This window comes from Tenrec ecaudatus, chromosome 6 (genome assembly GCF_050624435.1).
Source record: "Tenrec ecaudatus isolate mTenEca1 chromosome 6, mTenEca1.hap1, whole genome shotgun sequence".
In the NCBI taxonomy this organism is placed as follows: domain Eukaryota; kingdom Metazoa; phylum Chordata; class Mammalia; order Afrosoricida; family Tenrecidae; genus Tenrec; species Tenrec ecaudatus.
This window is the reverse complement of record NC_134535.1, coordinates 13,534,394-13,550,480: the sequence shown is the minus strand read 5'-3', so window position 1 is coordinate 13,550,480 and position 16,087 is coordinate 13,534,394. Positions and strand designations below refer to the sequence as shown.

The window sequence follows — 16,087 nt, the reverse complement described above, 5'->3', positions numbered from 1 at the left end:
AATGGCTCCCTTCCCACATGGGGTATTCCCATCTGGGAGGAGACCAGTGGACATTCTGGAATTCTGCAGTTAGACACAGAGATGCATGCAGACACTCACGACTCTGCCCCATGATAACAGTCCCCAACCTTCAGAAAATTAAGGGGACAAATCTCTCCCGCAGGTCCAAATAAGCTCCCCAAGCCTCCTCTTTCCTGAGCATGTGCTCAACCAACCACAGCCTCCGCTTGGTTTCCACAGCACCCGGAACAGACACGGCGTGGTTTCACTCAGGCCACCAACGGGCCGGGCTGAGGCACAGCATGGTGGAGTCCAGCCCTGCCCGCCCCAGCCTGTGTACCTGCTGAGGGAGTCTGGACAATCGCCATGAACAGAGGAAGCTCTCCTGGGTACTTCCCAGGGCCTTGAGGAAAAGAAATGAGGAAATCCCCAGCCCAGAAAACAAGGAACTAGCTCTCAGAGGTGTGTGTGTGTGTGTGTGTGTGGGGGGGGCGGAGTTGATGCCGGTAAATGAAGGGGGCAGGGTGAGCCCAGGGCTAAGACCTCCTGTCCTGTGGGTGACATCACATCCAGCAATTGCCCCAAATGGACATAGAGGCCAGAGACCTTGAGGGAATTCATCAAGGTCAGGCTGCCTCTGAGTTACTGTGAGATGTGTAGGGGGGTGTGGTGTGTGTGTGTGTGGGGGGAAGCGCACTGCAGGCAGGTTTGGTATCTGACCTGATCAAACACCCTGACTCAGAGACCATTGAACCCAAGTCCCTCAAGGTCACACTCCAGGAGACCAAAGCCCCAAGGGAAAGGACTGCCCCACCGAGCCAGGCAGCAGCAGGACCTGGAACCTGGGCCTCGCCTCCGGCTTCTAGCCCGACCTCTCTCCATCACCACCGGGTTCCTGGGGCTGCAGGAGGCAGGGCAGCTCCCGACTGACAGCTCCATCCCAGGCCTCCTCAAAGAAGTCACACTGCTGGAGGGAGGAGCCACGGGAGCCAGTGACCTGGGCCTGGCCTGGCCCCCAGCCTGAGAGGCACAGAGTGTTCCTGGGTAGTTCGGACTTCGGCTCTGTCCACAGCCTAGACTCACCTCTACCGGTCCCCTGACCGTCACAGCTGACCAGAGAAATGGTGCTGACCTGGGGGCTGCTCCCCACGGTCCTGCTGGCTCTGTGCTGGGAGTCCAGCATGGTGGGAGCCTACGGTGAGTCCCGTTGTCCCTTCCCTTCCTGGCCCTTGTTCCCTGCTAGGCCTGTGGGTGAGCCCCCATCACATGGACCGCGAATCCCTCCCTGGCTCCCTGCCCTCACGAGTCCCCCACCCCCCATGCTCTCTGTCCTCTGGTCTCCTGATAAAGTCACATCAGGTCCTGCAGCTTCTCTGCCCTCAGCTCTCAGTGTGACTTCCAGGCTCTGAGCTCCTTCCTCCCGTCTCTCAGAGTACTCGCCCCCCAGTCCCACCCCCTGCCTTGGCTCCTGCTGGGCCTTTACGGATTCTCTTTCTAGTTTTGCCAGCAACCGACCCCTGTGCTCAGAGACTCTGCAGAGATGAGCCCCCTCCTGGGGCAGGCGGGGCCCCACTCAAAGTGCACCCACCGCTGTCAAGGGGTTCCAGCCAGTGGTCCCAGGGGGTGTCTCTGCCACCATGCTTCTGGCTTAGGGCTCACCTCCCCAGGCCACAGAGTGGGTTCTGGTGTAAGTCCCCATCCTGGGACCACCCCAGGGGGCCCAGAGCAGAGCAGAGCTCAGAAAATGCAGGATCACCTGAAGCCCCTCCCTGCCACACCCCCTGCCTGGTATCTGAGAGCCTGCCATTAAGGAGACATGGGCACCTGGGGAAGCTGGGAGGGGAAGGGCGCGGCGGGTGATGAAGGACACCTGGCAGGGTTTGACGTGACCCTTTCTGCCTCTCCCCGTCAGAGGCCCTGCCCCTGCAGAGCCTGAGTTGCTATAACGACTACACCAGCCGCGTCGTGTGCAGGTGGGCGGACACCGAGGCCAGCCAGCGGCTCGTCAATGTGACCCTCTATCGCCGAGTGGACAAGTGAGTGACCAGAGGTGCGGGGGTGGGGCACGGGGAGTGGGGAGAGGTCCATGGTGTCGCTGGATGTACCTGCGGAAAGTCTTTGTCACCGCTGCCTGCTCTGCTGCGCATGTTCGGAAGCGCAGAGCGACGAGGATGTATGATCTGAGTAGTCTCCAGGTGGAGACCGCCCACAGGAGGAGTCCGCGCTGGCCTCCACGGCCAAGGTCAGGGCCCTCTCCTGTTGCCACTCCTGCTTCCACCTTCCTCATCCTCCAGTCCCCTTCCCCGGTTCCTCAGCCTGTCACCTGTTTCCTACCCCGGGGTGGAGACACAGGCACCCCCAGAAGTGGGGTTCCCCAGAGTCACGCATGCAGGTGGTCGGTGCCTGCTACACCCAGGCTGAGCCTGCCACTGCACTTTTGCACACGTATTCTCTCTTCCTGACCCTGCCTCTTCGCAGGACATACAGGACTCGCTCCCTCCTCCCCCTGCGAATTCTGTCCAAAGGCCTTGTATCTCTCACACTGCCCCCGCTGCCCCTGCCCCTCCCAGTCTCCTCACCCCTACCCAGCTCTGCCGACGTCATGTTGTCTCCATATGTCATTACTAGGTTCTTCTTCAACATGTCCGGTCCACTCGCTGGGCAGAGATGGGCCATGGCCCTGCCCCTGGCAGTCTGACTTGTGGCCACCTCTCTGTTTCTCAAATTCGGATTCTCTTTCCCAAGAGCTAATGCACGTCTTCTCTCGGCAGTGATCCTCCAGAGCCAGCGTCCTGCACTCTCAGCGAGGACAAGCCCTGGTCAGACTGCCCATCTCCACCCTGTGTGTCCCGGAAGTGTGTCATCCAGCACAGCATCTTTGTCATCAGCGAAAAAGACAGCTACTACTTCCAGCCAGACAGGCCTCTCCAAGCCCAGCTGACAGTGAATCTGACCCAGCATGGTGAGAACCTGGCATCCCCAGGTGGGACAGTGGTCACCAGGAGGAGGACCAGGGAGCCAGGGTCTTCGAGGTGTGGAGACAATCGCTGGGGGTTGGGTCTTGAGGGAAGACACTGTGGAGTCCTCATCACTGAGGCTTTGGAGCAGGTACAGGTTGGGAAGATTCTGGGCAAAGGGCTGGCCCCCTGACCTGGCTCAGGAGTTAAGAGTGTGATGATTGATTAGTGATGCCTGCCCTGGCTGTAGGTGGGGCGGGGAGGGGAGGACTGGCTGCCTGTTGCACCAGTCAAAGGGATTCTGGAAGGCTCCAGCTCGGACCCACTCCAGCACACCATCCATGCTCAGGATCGATCATTGACACCTGTGTGTCCTCTTCCTGATTTTTATAATGTGCGTGTGAAAGTCATCCCTCAGCCATGGGACACACACAGAAGCTTCGAGAAGGCAACTGCTGTCATTCTTGAATGCACCTTCTCATCAGTCCCAACGGACAGGAGAGTTCCCACCGGATGGTGGTGATTCGTGAAAAGCCTGTGAAAGTAGTTTGCGTGTATGCACTCAGTCTTTCATTCATCTCCCATCATTCCCACAATCCCCTTGCGGAGACTCTCAGGCCTTGGGGAAAGAGACAGTCAACCCCTCTCTTCCTTAAGCTCCCCTCCTCGGGGAAGCGGACAGCAGAAGACAGCAACCATGGTGGGAAGGGCTCACAAAGGCCTCTGGTGGGACACCCGCACGGTGCACCACGACTGCAAACCAATGAGCCACTGCCACAGTGACGGATAAAACAAATTGGACAAGAGAAGAAAGAGACTTGGCTCCAGGGGAAGGAGAGGGAGGTGGTCAAGGGTCCTGAGCAGGACATTTGTCCTAGGCATTGGCTGTGGCCCTGGGGAAAGAACAGGTGGGGAAAAGGAGCAGAGTAGACACAGCAGAGTAATGAGAGCACAGCGCCCTCTGCTGGAAGGAGGCCATAGAGACCAGGCTGTGGGCAGCAAGGCCCACCAGAGGCAGGAGGCCAGATTGCCTTGAAGTCAGCACCTCACTTTGGGCTCCCATGTTCTGGGCCGGGCACCTGCACAGCTTTGTCCACGTCCTCACCCGATCCCACAGGAGTCACAGCGAATAACGCATAGGCAGTGATGAGCTGTCTGGTCCAGGGTCACTCTGGTCAGGGCAGCCCTGGACCTGAAAGCCCTGGTCTGTCCACACAGAAGGCCATGGGGTTCTGCCCACCCCTTACTCCTACCCCTGCCTTGACTTGTCCTTTGCCTTTCCCACTGCAGTCCAGCCCCCTGCACCCCAGGACCTGCAGGTCAGTGATGCAGGGGACCACTTCCTGCTGTACTGGAAGACGCCCCTTGGGGACCCCCAGAACCAGTGGCTGTCTGAGGACCACCTGGAGTCTGAGCTGGTCTACAGGCGACTTCAGGACTCCTGGGAGGTACGGAAGCATGCATGGCCAGTTCTGCCCAGCCCAGTGGGACCCGCTGGGCCAGTCTCCTCCAACTCCTTGTCCCTACAGGAGGCCACCACCCTCTACTCCAACTCCTCCCAGGCCACCCTGGGGACTGGACAGCTTGTGCCCAGCAGCACCTACGTGGCACGAGTACGGACCCGGCTGGCCCCAGGCACGGGACTCTCGGGGCGGCCCAGTGAGTGGAGCCCAGTAGTCCGCTGGGACTCCCAGCCAGGTCGGTGGCCAGAGCTGGGTACTGGCTTGTTAGTGGGAGGGTGAGTCACCTCAAGCTCCTGGGGTAGGAGGGGCCTCAAAGTCCCCACTGTGCAATGGCTTCCCCAGACCATGCCAACTTTTGTTGAGATCCCCGACACACGGTTGTGTCCTGGCTTTTGGATCCCCCATGGCTGGTCCTAACCCCCAAACTCTGACACTCAGTGGCCCCTCTTCCCTTTACTATGGGGAAGTTAAGTATGAATGAATGAATGAATGAGAGGTGGAGGGAATGAATGAAGGAGCATCTCCCTCCATGGAACACTCACTGAGGGTTACAGTGTGAATGAATGAATGAATGATTGAGGGAGCACCTCCTGCCATGGGCTCTCACTAAGTACCACAGCATGAATGATGGAGGGGTGGCCCAGGGAATGGACCAGTGCATCTCCCACAGGCGATGAGGCCCAGCCCCAGAACCTCCAGTGCATCTTCAATGGGGCCCACATGCTCAGCTGCTCCTGGGAAGTAAGGTCCGAGGTGGCTCGCTCCATCCCCTTCAGCCTCTTCTACAAGCCCAGCCAGGAGGCAGAGTGAGTGGCCTCCCTCCTCCCAGCCCTGCCCTGACCCTAGGGGCCCAGCAGAGGGCCCAGTTCCTCCTGGAGTCTCCCCTCCAGTGATCCTCCCTCACCCTGCGATGCTCCCCAGGGTGACAGAGTGCATCCCGGAGCTGACTGAGAAGCCCAACAGCCCCTACACCCGGCACCGGTGTCAGATTGATTTGCCGGAGCCTGGCACCCACGGCCAGTACACGGTGTCCGTGCAGCCCAAGAAGGAGGTGAAGTTCATCAAGAGCTCCACGCACAGTGAGTCTGCCCAGCCTTCTGCGCAGCTGGTTCTGGGACAGAACCAGAGTCAGCTGTGTGACCAGAGTCCCCCGGGCTCCTGCGGGCTCAGCCTGCAGACGTACCCTTCCCAAAGCGACCGAACATCCGCGTCACTCATTCGGGTGCCTTCTTGCAGTTGTCAAGAAGGAATACATTCTCCCCAAACCAGGGCAAAATCATAAGAAGGGAGACACCACTGAGGATGGGAGGAAAGCTCTTACAGTCCAGTTCCCAGGGCTGGGCTCCCCGCTCCCGCCTCGCCGAGGTACCCCGACCTTCTCTGGAGGCCACTCTCTCCATGCCTGTACCGAGTCTTCTCTGGACTCTTGTCCGCATAATGAGCCCGAGGTTCACTTCTCAGTTGGGGATGGGTGTGTATGTGGGGAGGGGAGGCTTCCTGACAAGAGCATGTCCCGGATGCCACTGGGAAGAAGGATCCCACCACACAGAGCCTCCTCCATGGCTCCACGATGGCCAGGGAGTCCTTATCACTGGGTTCAACTCTACCTGCTCCTTTGAGGAGCCCTGATGGTGTAGCAGTTATTCATTGGGCTACAAACCACAAGGTTGGCAGTTTGAAACCACCAGCCCCTCCTCTGGAGAAAGTTGTCTTTCTCCTTGGAAACCCATGAGGGTTTGACTTGATGGCAGTGGATTTGGTTTGAGGTTTTTTTTTTCCAACTTGCCAGTCAGCCACCCAGTTGGGAGGTGCTGTCTGTCCACAGGGGCTACCCTGGACTGCTGGGTTATGGTTTGTTTGGACGAAGGGTCACAAGGACCCAGCTGATAAGGAGGAGCTTCCCGGGTGAGACCTGGGAGCTGGCGTCAGCCTTTGAAGTGTCCAGGAGAGTCTCCCTGGACAGAACTCATCACAGAGGCTGGGGTGCCACCTGCAGGGCGTTGGAGTCACAGGGCTCCAGCTCCAGCCTTGGTCCCCGCCCAGTTCCCTGCCTGGCCTTGGGCATGATACTTGGTTGCTCCGAGCCTCTGATGTCCCCACCTGTAAAATGTGAATGCTCACTAGGGCCAGGGTCAGCAGGGAATGCCGGGAATGTTTCATCTGAGGGGGGTGGGATGTTAATGAGACCACAGCCTGAGGGTCTCCCCCCTCCAGTCCAGATGGACCCCCCAACCCTCAACGTGACCAAGGATGACAACAGCTACATCCTGCGCTGGAAATCACAGAAGCTATACTATGACCATCTAACCTACATCTTTGAAGTCCAGTACCGGAAGGATGCTGACTCCTGGGAGGTAAGGCTGGGGCTGGCTGCAGGGAGGACCTAGGAGGAGACACTCTGGAGAGCAGGGGCCCCTGGTGGCACCTCCAGCCCACCTCAAGGTTGAGAACTGGTGATTACAGCCATGTGCTAGGATCATGACCCAGTGTGGTCAGCAGGTCTCCTTCCACCTCTTAGTGGAGGACCTTTGGCAGAGAGAGGTCACGTGACACACAGCTGAGCCTTCATGGCAAGGGCCAGGCCTTCATGGCAAGGAGGGGCTGAGAGCCACCCCCACCCACCCCGTGGTGGGTTTTCTAAACCTGTAACTCTCTGGGGACCTTGTCCAGATACAGATCTCCAGGACCCCGTGTGCAGATGGCTTCATGGGAGCAGGGCTCTGGCCCAGGGCTCAGTCTCTGCCCGACCCTGGGCCGCCCTCAGAGCCTGGGGTGCCCCAGAGTCCCCAGAGATGGTTCCAGGCTCAGGCAGAATTGGGGAAACTGAAGTCAGGAGGGGCCCCTGGCTCTAGAACACCTGCCTGGGGATCAGAGTCCTGTCACTGCCGCCCAGGCTGTGTGGGACACGGCTTCCAGGTGCCTTGTCCTCCATCCCCATCCTCCGTGGGCTCTGCAGTGAGGCTTCCCCAGGCGGAGAAGATGCGGCTGAAGAGGGGCTGAGGTTGGCAAGTTAGGCTGGTTGGTGTGCTGGTGGCGACTGCGCCCACGCTCACCCAAGGGCTTCCGCCTGTCCCACCCACAGGAGAGCAAGACAGAGGCCCTAGTGAATGCCCACAGCATGTCCCTACCAACCTTGGTGCCCTCGACCAAGTACCGGGCCCGGGTGAGGGTCAGGGTCAAGCCGGACACCTACAATGGGTCCTGGAGCGAGTGGAGTGAGGAGTGCACCTGGGACACGGAGTGGGGTAGGTCTCCCAGCCTCCCCAACCCCCGTGGGGCAGTCCAGCAAGATGGGACTGGTTGGGCCTCTGAGTCTGCCTCTTCCCCCAGCCTGCCTTCAAACCCTCCTGCTCCCTGAGGCCACAGGCCCAGGAAGCCCCCCACCCCCAATGCCCCCTCCTTCTCACACTGCCCTCCTTTCCCCCAAGGTTCTCACTGCACTTAGACCATTGTGGGGCTCAGTGCCCCAGCCCCCTGGGCCTCCAGTATTTCCAACCCAATGCTAACACCCATCCCCCCTTGTGCCTGGAAGGGCTGCCTGTGTGGGTCCTGGCGTTCATCCTGGTTCTGGTCACCCTGGCCTTGCTCCTCACCCTGCGCCTCTGTGGCGTCCACGGATACAGGTAGGGGACATCTGTGTTGCAGGTGGGCTGGACAGGGACCCAGTAATCCTGGGACATGCCCTGCCCCCACCCCAGGCCCCAGTTTCCCCTCTTCTCCCTGGTGTCTTTCCAGGCTGAACCAGAAGTGGAAAGAGAGAATCCCAAACCCCAGCAAGAGCCACATGTTCCAGGTAGGCGGGGGCCTGGAGGATGCCCCTGTCTGCCCCACCCCTCCTCGCTGGGGGCTTTGAGCTGCAGCCTGTAGTCACAGGAGGCAGGACTGCCCTCCTTGCGGACTGACCAGGGTGGAGCCCAGCATAGCCTCTCAGTGGACACGGCACCTTCCTGAGCCCGGGGAGGGGGGCGGTGGGAGGGTAGGGGGCTGGTCAGGACAGCGGGCTGAGATGACCAGGGGTGATGGCAGCCCAGGCAAGGCCGCTATGCTGGTGAGGGGCATCTTGTGGAGTGAATGTGGGGACAGGGACACCCCAGATGTGAGACTTGTGGGAGCAGGATTTGTCCTGTTTGTGTCTTGGCCCTAGGGCAGCCACAGCCCCTTCCTGGCTGCCCTCTCCTGGTTTCTGAAAGACCAGGCAGCTCCTGAGACAGCTGAGACCCTCCCCTGCCCATGAGGCTCACTGAAGTCTCCTGGTCACCCCCTCCATCTTCCCCCCTCTCCCTGCCACCCATCATTCCACCTTCCTGAGTGCCCCTCACACCCACAGGCCCCCCTGCCCTTTCTGTCCCTGCAGAACGGGGCTGCAGGACTCCAGTTCCCTCACAGCCTGCCAGACTTCAGCAGCGGGAGCTTCTTGCACAAGGAGTCAGGGAGCATCCTGGTCCCCGACCTGGAGAGGTAAGTGTCAGGTTCTGGGGTGGTCCCATCCTCTGGGAAGAGTGAGGCTGGTCCTGTTGTGCACAACCAGGCTGTGTTCTGGCTCCCTGGGCAGTGATCTCAAATAGGAGGCACGCCAGTTAGACACTGGGAAGAACTTTTTGATCCCACGTTAGTTAGCAGAGGGCCTGACTTGATCAGATGCTGGCTGCTGGAGCAGGTGTTCTTTCCCGACCTACTGCCTGGTGAGGTCCACAGCAGAGGCCTGCAGGCCCTTGCTGCTAACGCCCCATTGTCCTGGCTCTAGGAAGGCAGTGGGTGGGAGGGGGCGGCGGGGGATGAATAGAGGAGAGAGGGTCTGAGTGGTACCCAGATTGGCACCACCTGAGCCAGGATTGGGTGAGGTGTCCAGGAGCAAACCACTCAATGCCACAGTCAGCCACCCCAATGGGAGACTGAGTCAAGAGGACTGTTCTCTCCCCGCCTCCTCTTTCATTGGGGGACCCCCTCCCTTGCTCCCTTTGTCCTGGGGCTCCCATGGGCTCTGTCAGGGTGGTTCCAGAATCTGTCTCTGTTCTCCTGACAGGGTGTGCTCAGTGCATGGTGGGGACAGCCAGGTGTCACCTCTCATCACTGAGAACCCCAAGTCTACCACCAGCGACTCGCCATCTGACCCAGATGTGACTGCGGCCACCTCGGAGCCCTTGGAGGAGCCCCCCAGCTCCCCACCAGACCTGTCTGCCTCCTTGGGCAGCCCTGACAGCCAGGCTTCCGGCTTCCACTTCAATGGCCCCTACATCAGGTCACCCCAGAGCCGCTCCCTGCCTGACCTCTGGGGTCAGCTGCCAACCCCTCACACAGAGGAGAGCGGGAACCCACCACCCCCAGGGTCCCTGGAGTACCTGTGTCTGCCCCCTGGGGGGCAGGTGCAGCTCGTCCCCCTAGCTCAGGCCATGGGGCAGAACCAGAACATGGGTGTGCAGTGCGGGCCCATCCCAGGAATGGAGGGGAACACCTCCCCCAAGTCAGAAGAAGATCCTGCCTGTCCTCTACCTGAGCCCCTGGGGGGTGTCCAGGGTCTGAAGGACAGTCTGGTAGCTCTGCCCTCTGGGGCAGGGAGCCCTGAGGGAGGGGCTGTGGCCTCTGGCTACGTCAGCACTGCAGACCTGGTATTTACCCCATCCCTAGGGGCCCCTCTGGCCCTCTCCTCCCACCAGCCCCACAAGCCCTGTCCTGGGCCATCCAGTGAGGCCCCTGAGACTCCAGACCCCTTGCAGCCAAGATTTGAGGGCTATGTGGTGCTCCCTCCAGTCACGGGCCAGCTCCTGACGCCCTCTCTTGACAGTCCTACCTGCCCTGTACCTCACAGCCAAGTCCTGAGCCCAGGGGAGCCCCAAGCCCAGGAAAGTCCTGGGTCCCCCCACCCTGAGGGTCTCCTTGTTCTGCAGCAAGTTGGGGATTACTGCTTCCTTCCTGGTGTGGTGCCTGCCCCGCTCTCACCCCGAAGCAAGCCCTGCTCTGACATAGGGGCTCTGGACCCAGTGGGGACCCAGGCCAAGAAGCCCATCGGGCCAGCCTTGCCTCAGGTCCCAGCTGTTCAGCTCTTCAAAGCTATGAAGCAGCAGGACTACCTGGCGATGCCCCCTTGGGAGGTGGGCAGGTCTAGGGTGGTGTACTGAGACCCCCAGTCATACTGAGGGTGTCTGCAGAGAGTGCCGGCCTGTGGGACCCTCACCCCTTCCCAGCCACTCCACAGGGCCAATGAGAAGCTTCCCTATTGAAAGAGAGGAAGACTTGGAGTCAGGCTACTACCCCCACCCCTCCTGAACTCCCTGCAAATCCCCACCCCCTATCTCTCTCCAGCTCTGTCTCCTCTCTCTCCATCTCCCTGTGGAGCAGATCTCTGCCCCCAGGTCCCTGGTGATTAGAGCTTTCTGCGTACACTGCCCCCCTCCCCTCCTTGCCCTCAGATCTGGGCCCTCAGTCTTGCCCGCTTTCTTCAGGGATGGGCTTCTAGCATGAGACTGGGGTTCCTGGCTGCAGAGACTGGGACACTTCTGGCTGTTTGAGGACCAGTGTCAGCAAGCACTAAGGTGACCACATTCTGCCTGGGGGTAGGGACTAGGGAGCAGGAGGCTGGAGGCCCAGGGCAGCTGTGAGGTTTGGGGCTGGAAGGGCACATCAGGGAGTGGGCACCAGGTGCTGGAAGCTCCAGAAGAAGGCAAAGTACCAGCCTCGACTGCCCTCTGAGAAATGGGTGCCAGATGGTGGGCTGTAAAGGAAGACTGGGAGAGGCTATGAGGGAGCTCCAGGGGGACTCCCACGGCTCACACAGCAATGACCCGGGGGCCCTGGGGAGACCAGAGCCCAACATCATGGCCAAGAAGTGGCCAGTGGCTAGGTTCCTCACCACCCTCAGACTGGAGGGAGCTGGGGAAATGGGGAGCAGGGGCACGGCACTCACCAGTGGAGAAAACCTTTTGAAGCAAGTCACAGGGGAGTGTGACAAAAGAGGGGTGCTCCTGGGGGTTCTGGCTCCACACTGCCCGGCTGCCCTGCCTCCAAATCCCACCCAGCTTCCTGGGGCCAATCCTGGGTATTTGCACGTGACCTTTCTGATCAGCAAAGCCAGCATTAAATATTCCACGTTGCATGATTTGATAACGCTCAGGTTTGCACATGTCATGTTCCTTGGGGTTCAGATTAAAAAAATTTTTTTAATTGGGCTTTGTCAGGTCAGGCCTATGTTCTGTGGGTACGTTCACTTTTTTGGGGGGGTTCGGTTTTTAAAACTAGGACCTTTCAGGTGTGATACAAAGGGGGAAAGCGCTTCCCCTTGCTTGTGGTCTTCTGTCTTTATTTTTGCACACGAGGGGGGGCGGTTTGGCGTGCACAGTATTTTGACACTGTCGTGGAAACCAGTAGAGGGCTCCACTCTGGTGTCAGATTTTCCCAGGCCGCCCACTCGGGGACTGTTCGATTCCGCTGTGTCCCTCGTGGTGGTGCTGTGATCTGCAGGTGCTTCATTTACATTGCCGTGTGGCAGCCTGCTCAGGGGACAGGTGTGAGAAACTCCTCTGGCTTTATATTGTCTTCTGTATTCTCTGTATCATGTCCTGCCCTTTCATCCCGAGCAGACTCATTTATCCTTTGTCCATGTATTACAAATGTCCTTGAAGAGTCAGTTTCTACTCTCAACTTGAGTACAGTGCTGTCTCTGGGTTGCCCCACCAGGTTGATCGTCGTAGCTTGGTAATATGTTCTAAGAAGCCACAGAGCAATGGTGCTTGTTACTCTCTTGTTCACCAGCCTCTGCCCATCGCAGCCATCTTTGCGGAGGCAGGCAATCATCAGCACGTTAGGTGTTCGTCAAAGGTGACACGATCAAACCTCTAGGGTGTGCTGGACTATTCGGCTCCCAATGAATACAGTGAACAAACCTACCTGAATTGGTAGGAAGTGCAAGAGGTTACTTACCAAGGGTTTGGATGCAGTTACATGGGGGGGGGGGGGTTTGTCAATACAATATGGATAATATAAAACGAACCAAACGCCTGAACCTGTGTGTCCGTGTGATAGTCATTGGCGAGTGTGTGACTGTGTGACACCAGTGTTGCCCTCTAAGGATGGCTTCTGTCCAACGCGAGGGGTTGACTTTGAGACACGCTGTCGAGTTTGGGAATGAGTCCTTGGGGTTGTGGTTGTTCATACAAGCCGTTGAGTGAATTCCAACTCAGTGACCCGAAGAACAATCAGTGAGACACGGCCAGTCCTGTCCCATCTTCTCAGTTGTGGTTAGATCTGAGTCCTTTGCTGCAGCCACTGTGTCAATCCATCTCCTCGAGGGTCTTCTGGGCCATGGACCCTGAACATGACCAAGCAAGCTGTCCTTTGCCAGGGACTGATCTCTGCTGACACCATGTCCAAAGTCAACGAGGCACCGTCTCACCCTCCCCGATCCCAAGGACCATTCTGGCTGTACTTCTTCCAGGACAGATCTGTTTGTTCTCCTGGTAATCCACACGATGGTTTCAATAGTCTCTCAAACAGCATAACTCAAACGCACCCATTCTTCTCGGGTCTTGACCACTGTGTTAGACAGGGTTCTTTAGAGAGACAAAATCAGATTGCTAATAATTATATATATATTTAAAGATAGATAGATATGTAACACAAGAAATAAACAGTTAAATTATAAAGCAGTACAGATGGCTCAGTGCAACTCACTCCCGTGAGACAGTTGTGAGACACTGGCAGTCCTTCAAGTCTTGAGGGACACCAGGTAGTCCTCTGTAGAGCAATTCAGGCTATCCGGACACAGGCAGTAAACAGCAAGACAGGTCACCAACAGTCAGCCAGATGACAGGGTCGGATAGTCCTCAGCTCAAGAGGTGTAAATTCCAATGGTGTGTCTTGAAGGAACCTCAAACTACCATGACACAGTCCACGGGCTAGGTGTCCCACAGGTAGTGTAGCTTGAAAATTGAGGCACAGAACAGGCAAGTCAGCCGCACACTGGTCCAATGATCAAAGAGCGAGAGACAAGAAACGTGAGGCTCGTCGAGCCATTTATCTCTCCACACTTCAATTAATCCCCCATGTGGTTATTAGCCAGGTTGGCACAATCAACTAACTACCTCAATCCACCCCTTGCCAACTTGGCACCTGTACACAATTCTTTACCCATATATAATTACATAATTTCCGGACATTGATGAAATCACACTTACACTCATCATCAATCATCTATCATACATATAAATGAAAACACACTGAGTCCAACTGTATCTGCTATATCATACATGAACAAAGGAAAGATATTCAATAAACACAATAAAAGAAAATACACAGGCAATTGCAAACCTCGCTTTTGCAATTGATCATGTGGTCGTAACTCATAGGTAGAACTACCTTCTTCTACTACCTAGTCTGTATTACCTTTGCCTTCAGCAAGCACTTCAACTGTCTGTGGTTTTTTTGCCTGGTGGGGTGACGCAGACCATCATCCCTGAGGGGTCTGGGTCATTGTAAGTCCTGTCAGGATCGGGTTGCTGTAATTTACCATTTACTTTAATCCCAGGGCATGGTAGCATTAAGAGTCGGCCTATGGGATCTCCTGGATTCCAGACATATTCCTCTTTACCTCCATTACGTAACACCAGTCCAATTTCTCCTTGGTAATCGGGATCACTCACACCATTCAGTACAGTGACACCCTTCCTGACCTGTTGATCCAAAGGCATGAGAAGACCAAAGTGGCCAGGGGACTTTCTCAGCTGCCAGTTCAGTGGAATCCGTGCTGTGTTTCCAGGTGGGAGAGTTCCTTCCTTTGGGACCAGGACCTCCAGGCCTGAGGAACACAGAGTTGCTGGGACAGGAAGCAAAAATGCTGCAAGGGGATCACTAGGAGTAATAGTGAGTGGTGCCACTCCAGCTTCCACCCCTTGGTTCCTGGACCCATGAATTCTGGTTATTGGAGACACAGCACCATATATTGGCCACTGGTTTAGAGCGTATACAGCTTCCTGGAGAACATTGCCCCAGCCCCGCAAGTTGTTGCCACCTAGTTGGCACCGTAATTGTGTCTTTAGGAGCCCATTCCATCGTTCTATCAAGCCGGCAGCTTCAGGATGATAAGAAACATGATATGACCAGTGGATTCCATGGGAATGGGCCCATTGCCGCACTGCATTTGCTGTGAAGTGAGTTCCTTGATCTGAAGCAATGCTATGTGGGATGCCATGCCGGTGGATGAGGCATTCTGTAAGTCCAAGAATAGTAGTTTTGGCAGAAGCATCACGTGCAGGGAAGGCAAATCCATATGCAGAGTAGGTGTCTATTCCAGTAAGAACAAAACACTGTCCCCTCCATGATGGAAGTGGTCCTATGTAATCAACCTGCCACCAAGTTGCTGGTTGATCTCCCCGAGGAATGGTCCCATATCTTGGACTTAATGTTGGTTTCTGCTGCTGGCAAATGGGGCACTCAGCAGTGGCGGTGGCCAGGTCAGCCTTAGTCAGTGGAAGTCCATGTTGCTGTGCCCATGCATAACCTCCATCCCTGCTGCCATGTCCACTTTGTTCATGTGCCCATTGAGCGATAACAGGGGTGGCAGAGGAAAGAGGAGGACCAGTCTCCACAGCGTGTGTCATCTTATCCACTTGATTATTAAAGTCCTCCTCTTCAGAGGTAATCCTTTGGTGAGCGTTCACGTGAGATACAATTACCTTTACTTTCTTGGCCCATTCAGAGAGGTCCATCCACACACCTCTTCCCCACACCTCCTTGTCACCAATTCTCCAATCATGGTCCTTCCAATTCCCTGACCATCCAGCCAAGCCATTAGCCACAGCCCATGATTCAGTATACAGTCTCACATCTGGCCATTTTTCCTTATATGCAAACTGAATGGCCAGGTAAGCTGCTAGAAGTTCTGCCCATTGGGAAGATTTCCCTTCACCACTGTCCTTTAGGAAGATCCCAGAAAGGGGCTATAGTGCTGCTGCTGTCCACTTACTAGTGGCACCTGCATGTCGTGCAGAGCCATCTGTAAACCAAGCATGAATTTTTTGGTCTTTAATCAAAGTGTGGTAAGGAACTCCCCAGGAGGCCATAGGTGCAGACTGGGAGAAAGAAGGCCATGTGACAGGAGTGGAGACTGTGGGCATTTGGGTCACTTCTTCATGCAGCTTACTTGTCCCTTTACATCCTGCTTTGGCCCGATCTCGTATATACCACTTCCATTTAATGATGGGGTGTTGCTGCACATGTCCAACTTTATGATTCTATGGGTCAGACAATACCCAGTTAATGATGGGTAGTTCAGGCCTCATGGTGACTTGGTGGCCCATGGTGAGGCGTTCAGTCTCCACCAAGGCCCAGTAACAGGCCAACAGCTGTTTTTCAAAGGGGGAGTAATTGTCTGCAGAGGAAGGCAGGACTTCACTCCAAAATCCCAATGGTTTACATTGTGATTCACCAATAGGGGTCTGCCAAAGACTCCACACTGCATTTTTATCTACAACTGACACCTCTAGCACCATTGGGTCAGCTGGATCATATGGTCCCAGTGGCAAAGCACCTTGCACGGCAGCCTGAACCTGTTGAAGAGCCTTCTCTTGTCTGGGCCCCACTCAAAAATGGAGACTTTTCGTGTCACTTGATAAATAGGTCAAAGTAGAACACCCAACTGAGGGATATGTTGCCTCCAAAATCCAAAGAGGCCCACTA

At 56.6% G+C, this 16,087-nt stretch overlaps 1 protein-coding gene across 1 annotated transcript; it reads left to right on the top strand.

The window, feature by feature from the left end:
* Nucleotides 1-1,121: 1,121 nt before the first annotated feature.
* LOC142450661 (cytokine receptor common subunit beta-like) lies at nt 1,122-10,536 on the top strand. The gene is made up of 13 exons (XM_075552634.1): nt 1,122-1,197; nt 1,913-2,036; nt 2,772-2,962; nt 4,248-4,405; nt 4,487-4,655; nt 5,091-5,226; nt 5,342-5,499; nt 6,635-6,774; nt 7,503-7,665; nt 7,953-8,043; nt 8,156-8,213; nt 8,775-8,878; nt 9,444-10,536. The coding sequence occupies exons 1-13, from the start codon at nt 1,122-1,124 to the stop codon at nt 10,534-10,536; spliced, it is 2,661 nt and encodes an 886-aa protein (XP_075408749.1).
* The last annotated feature ends 5,551 nt before the right edge of the window (nt 10,537-16,087 follow it).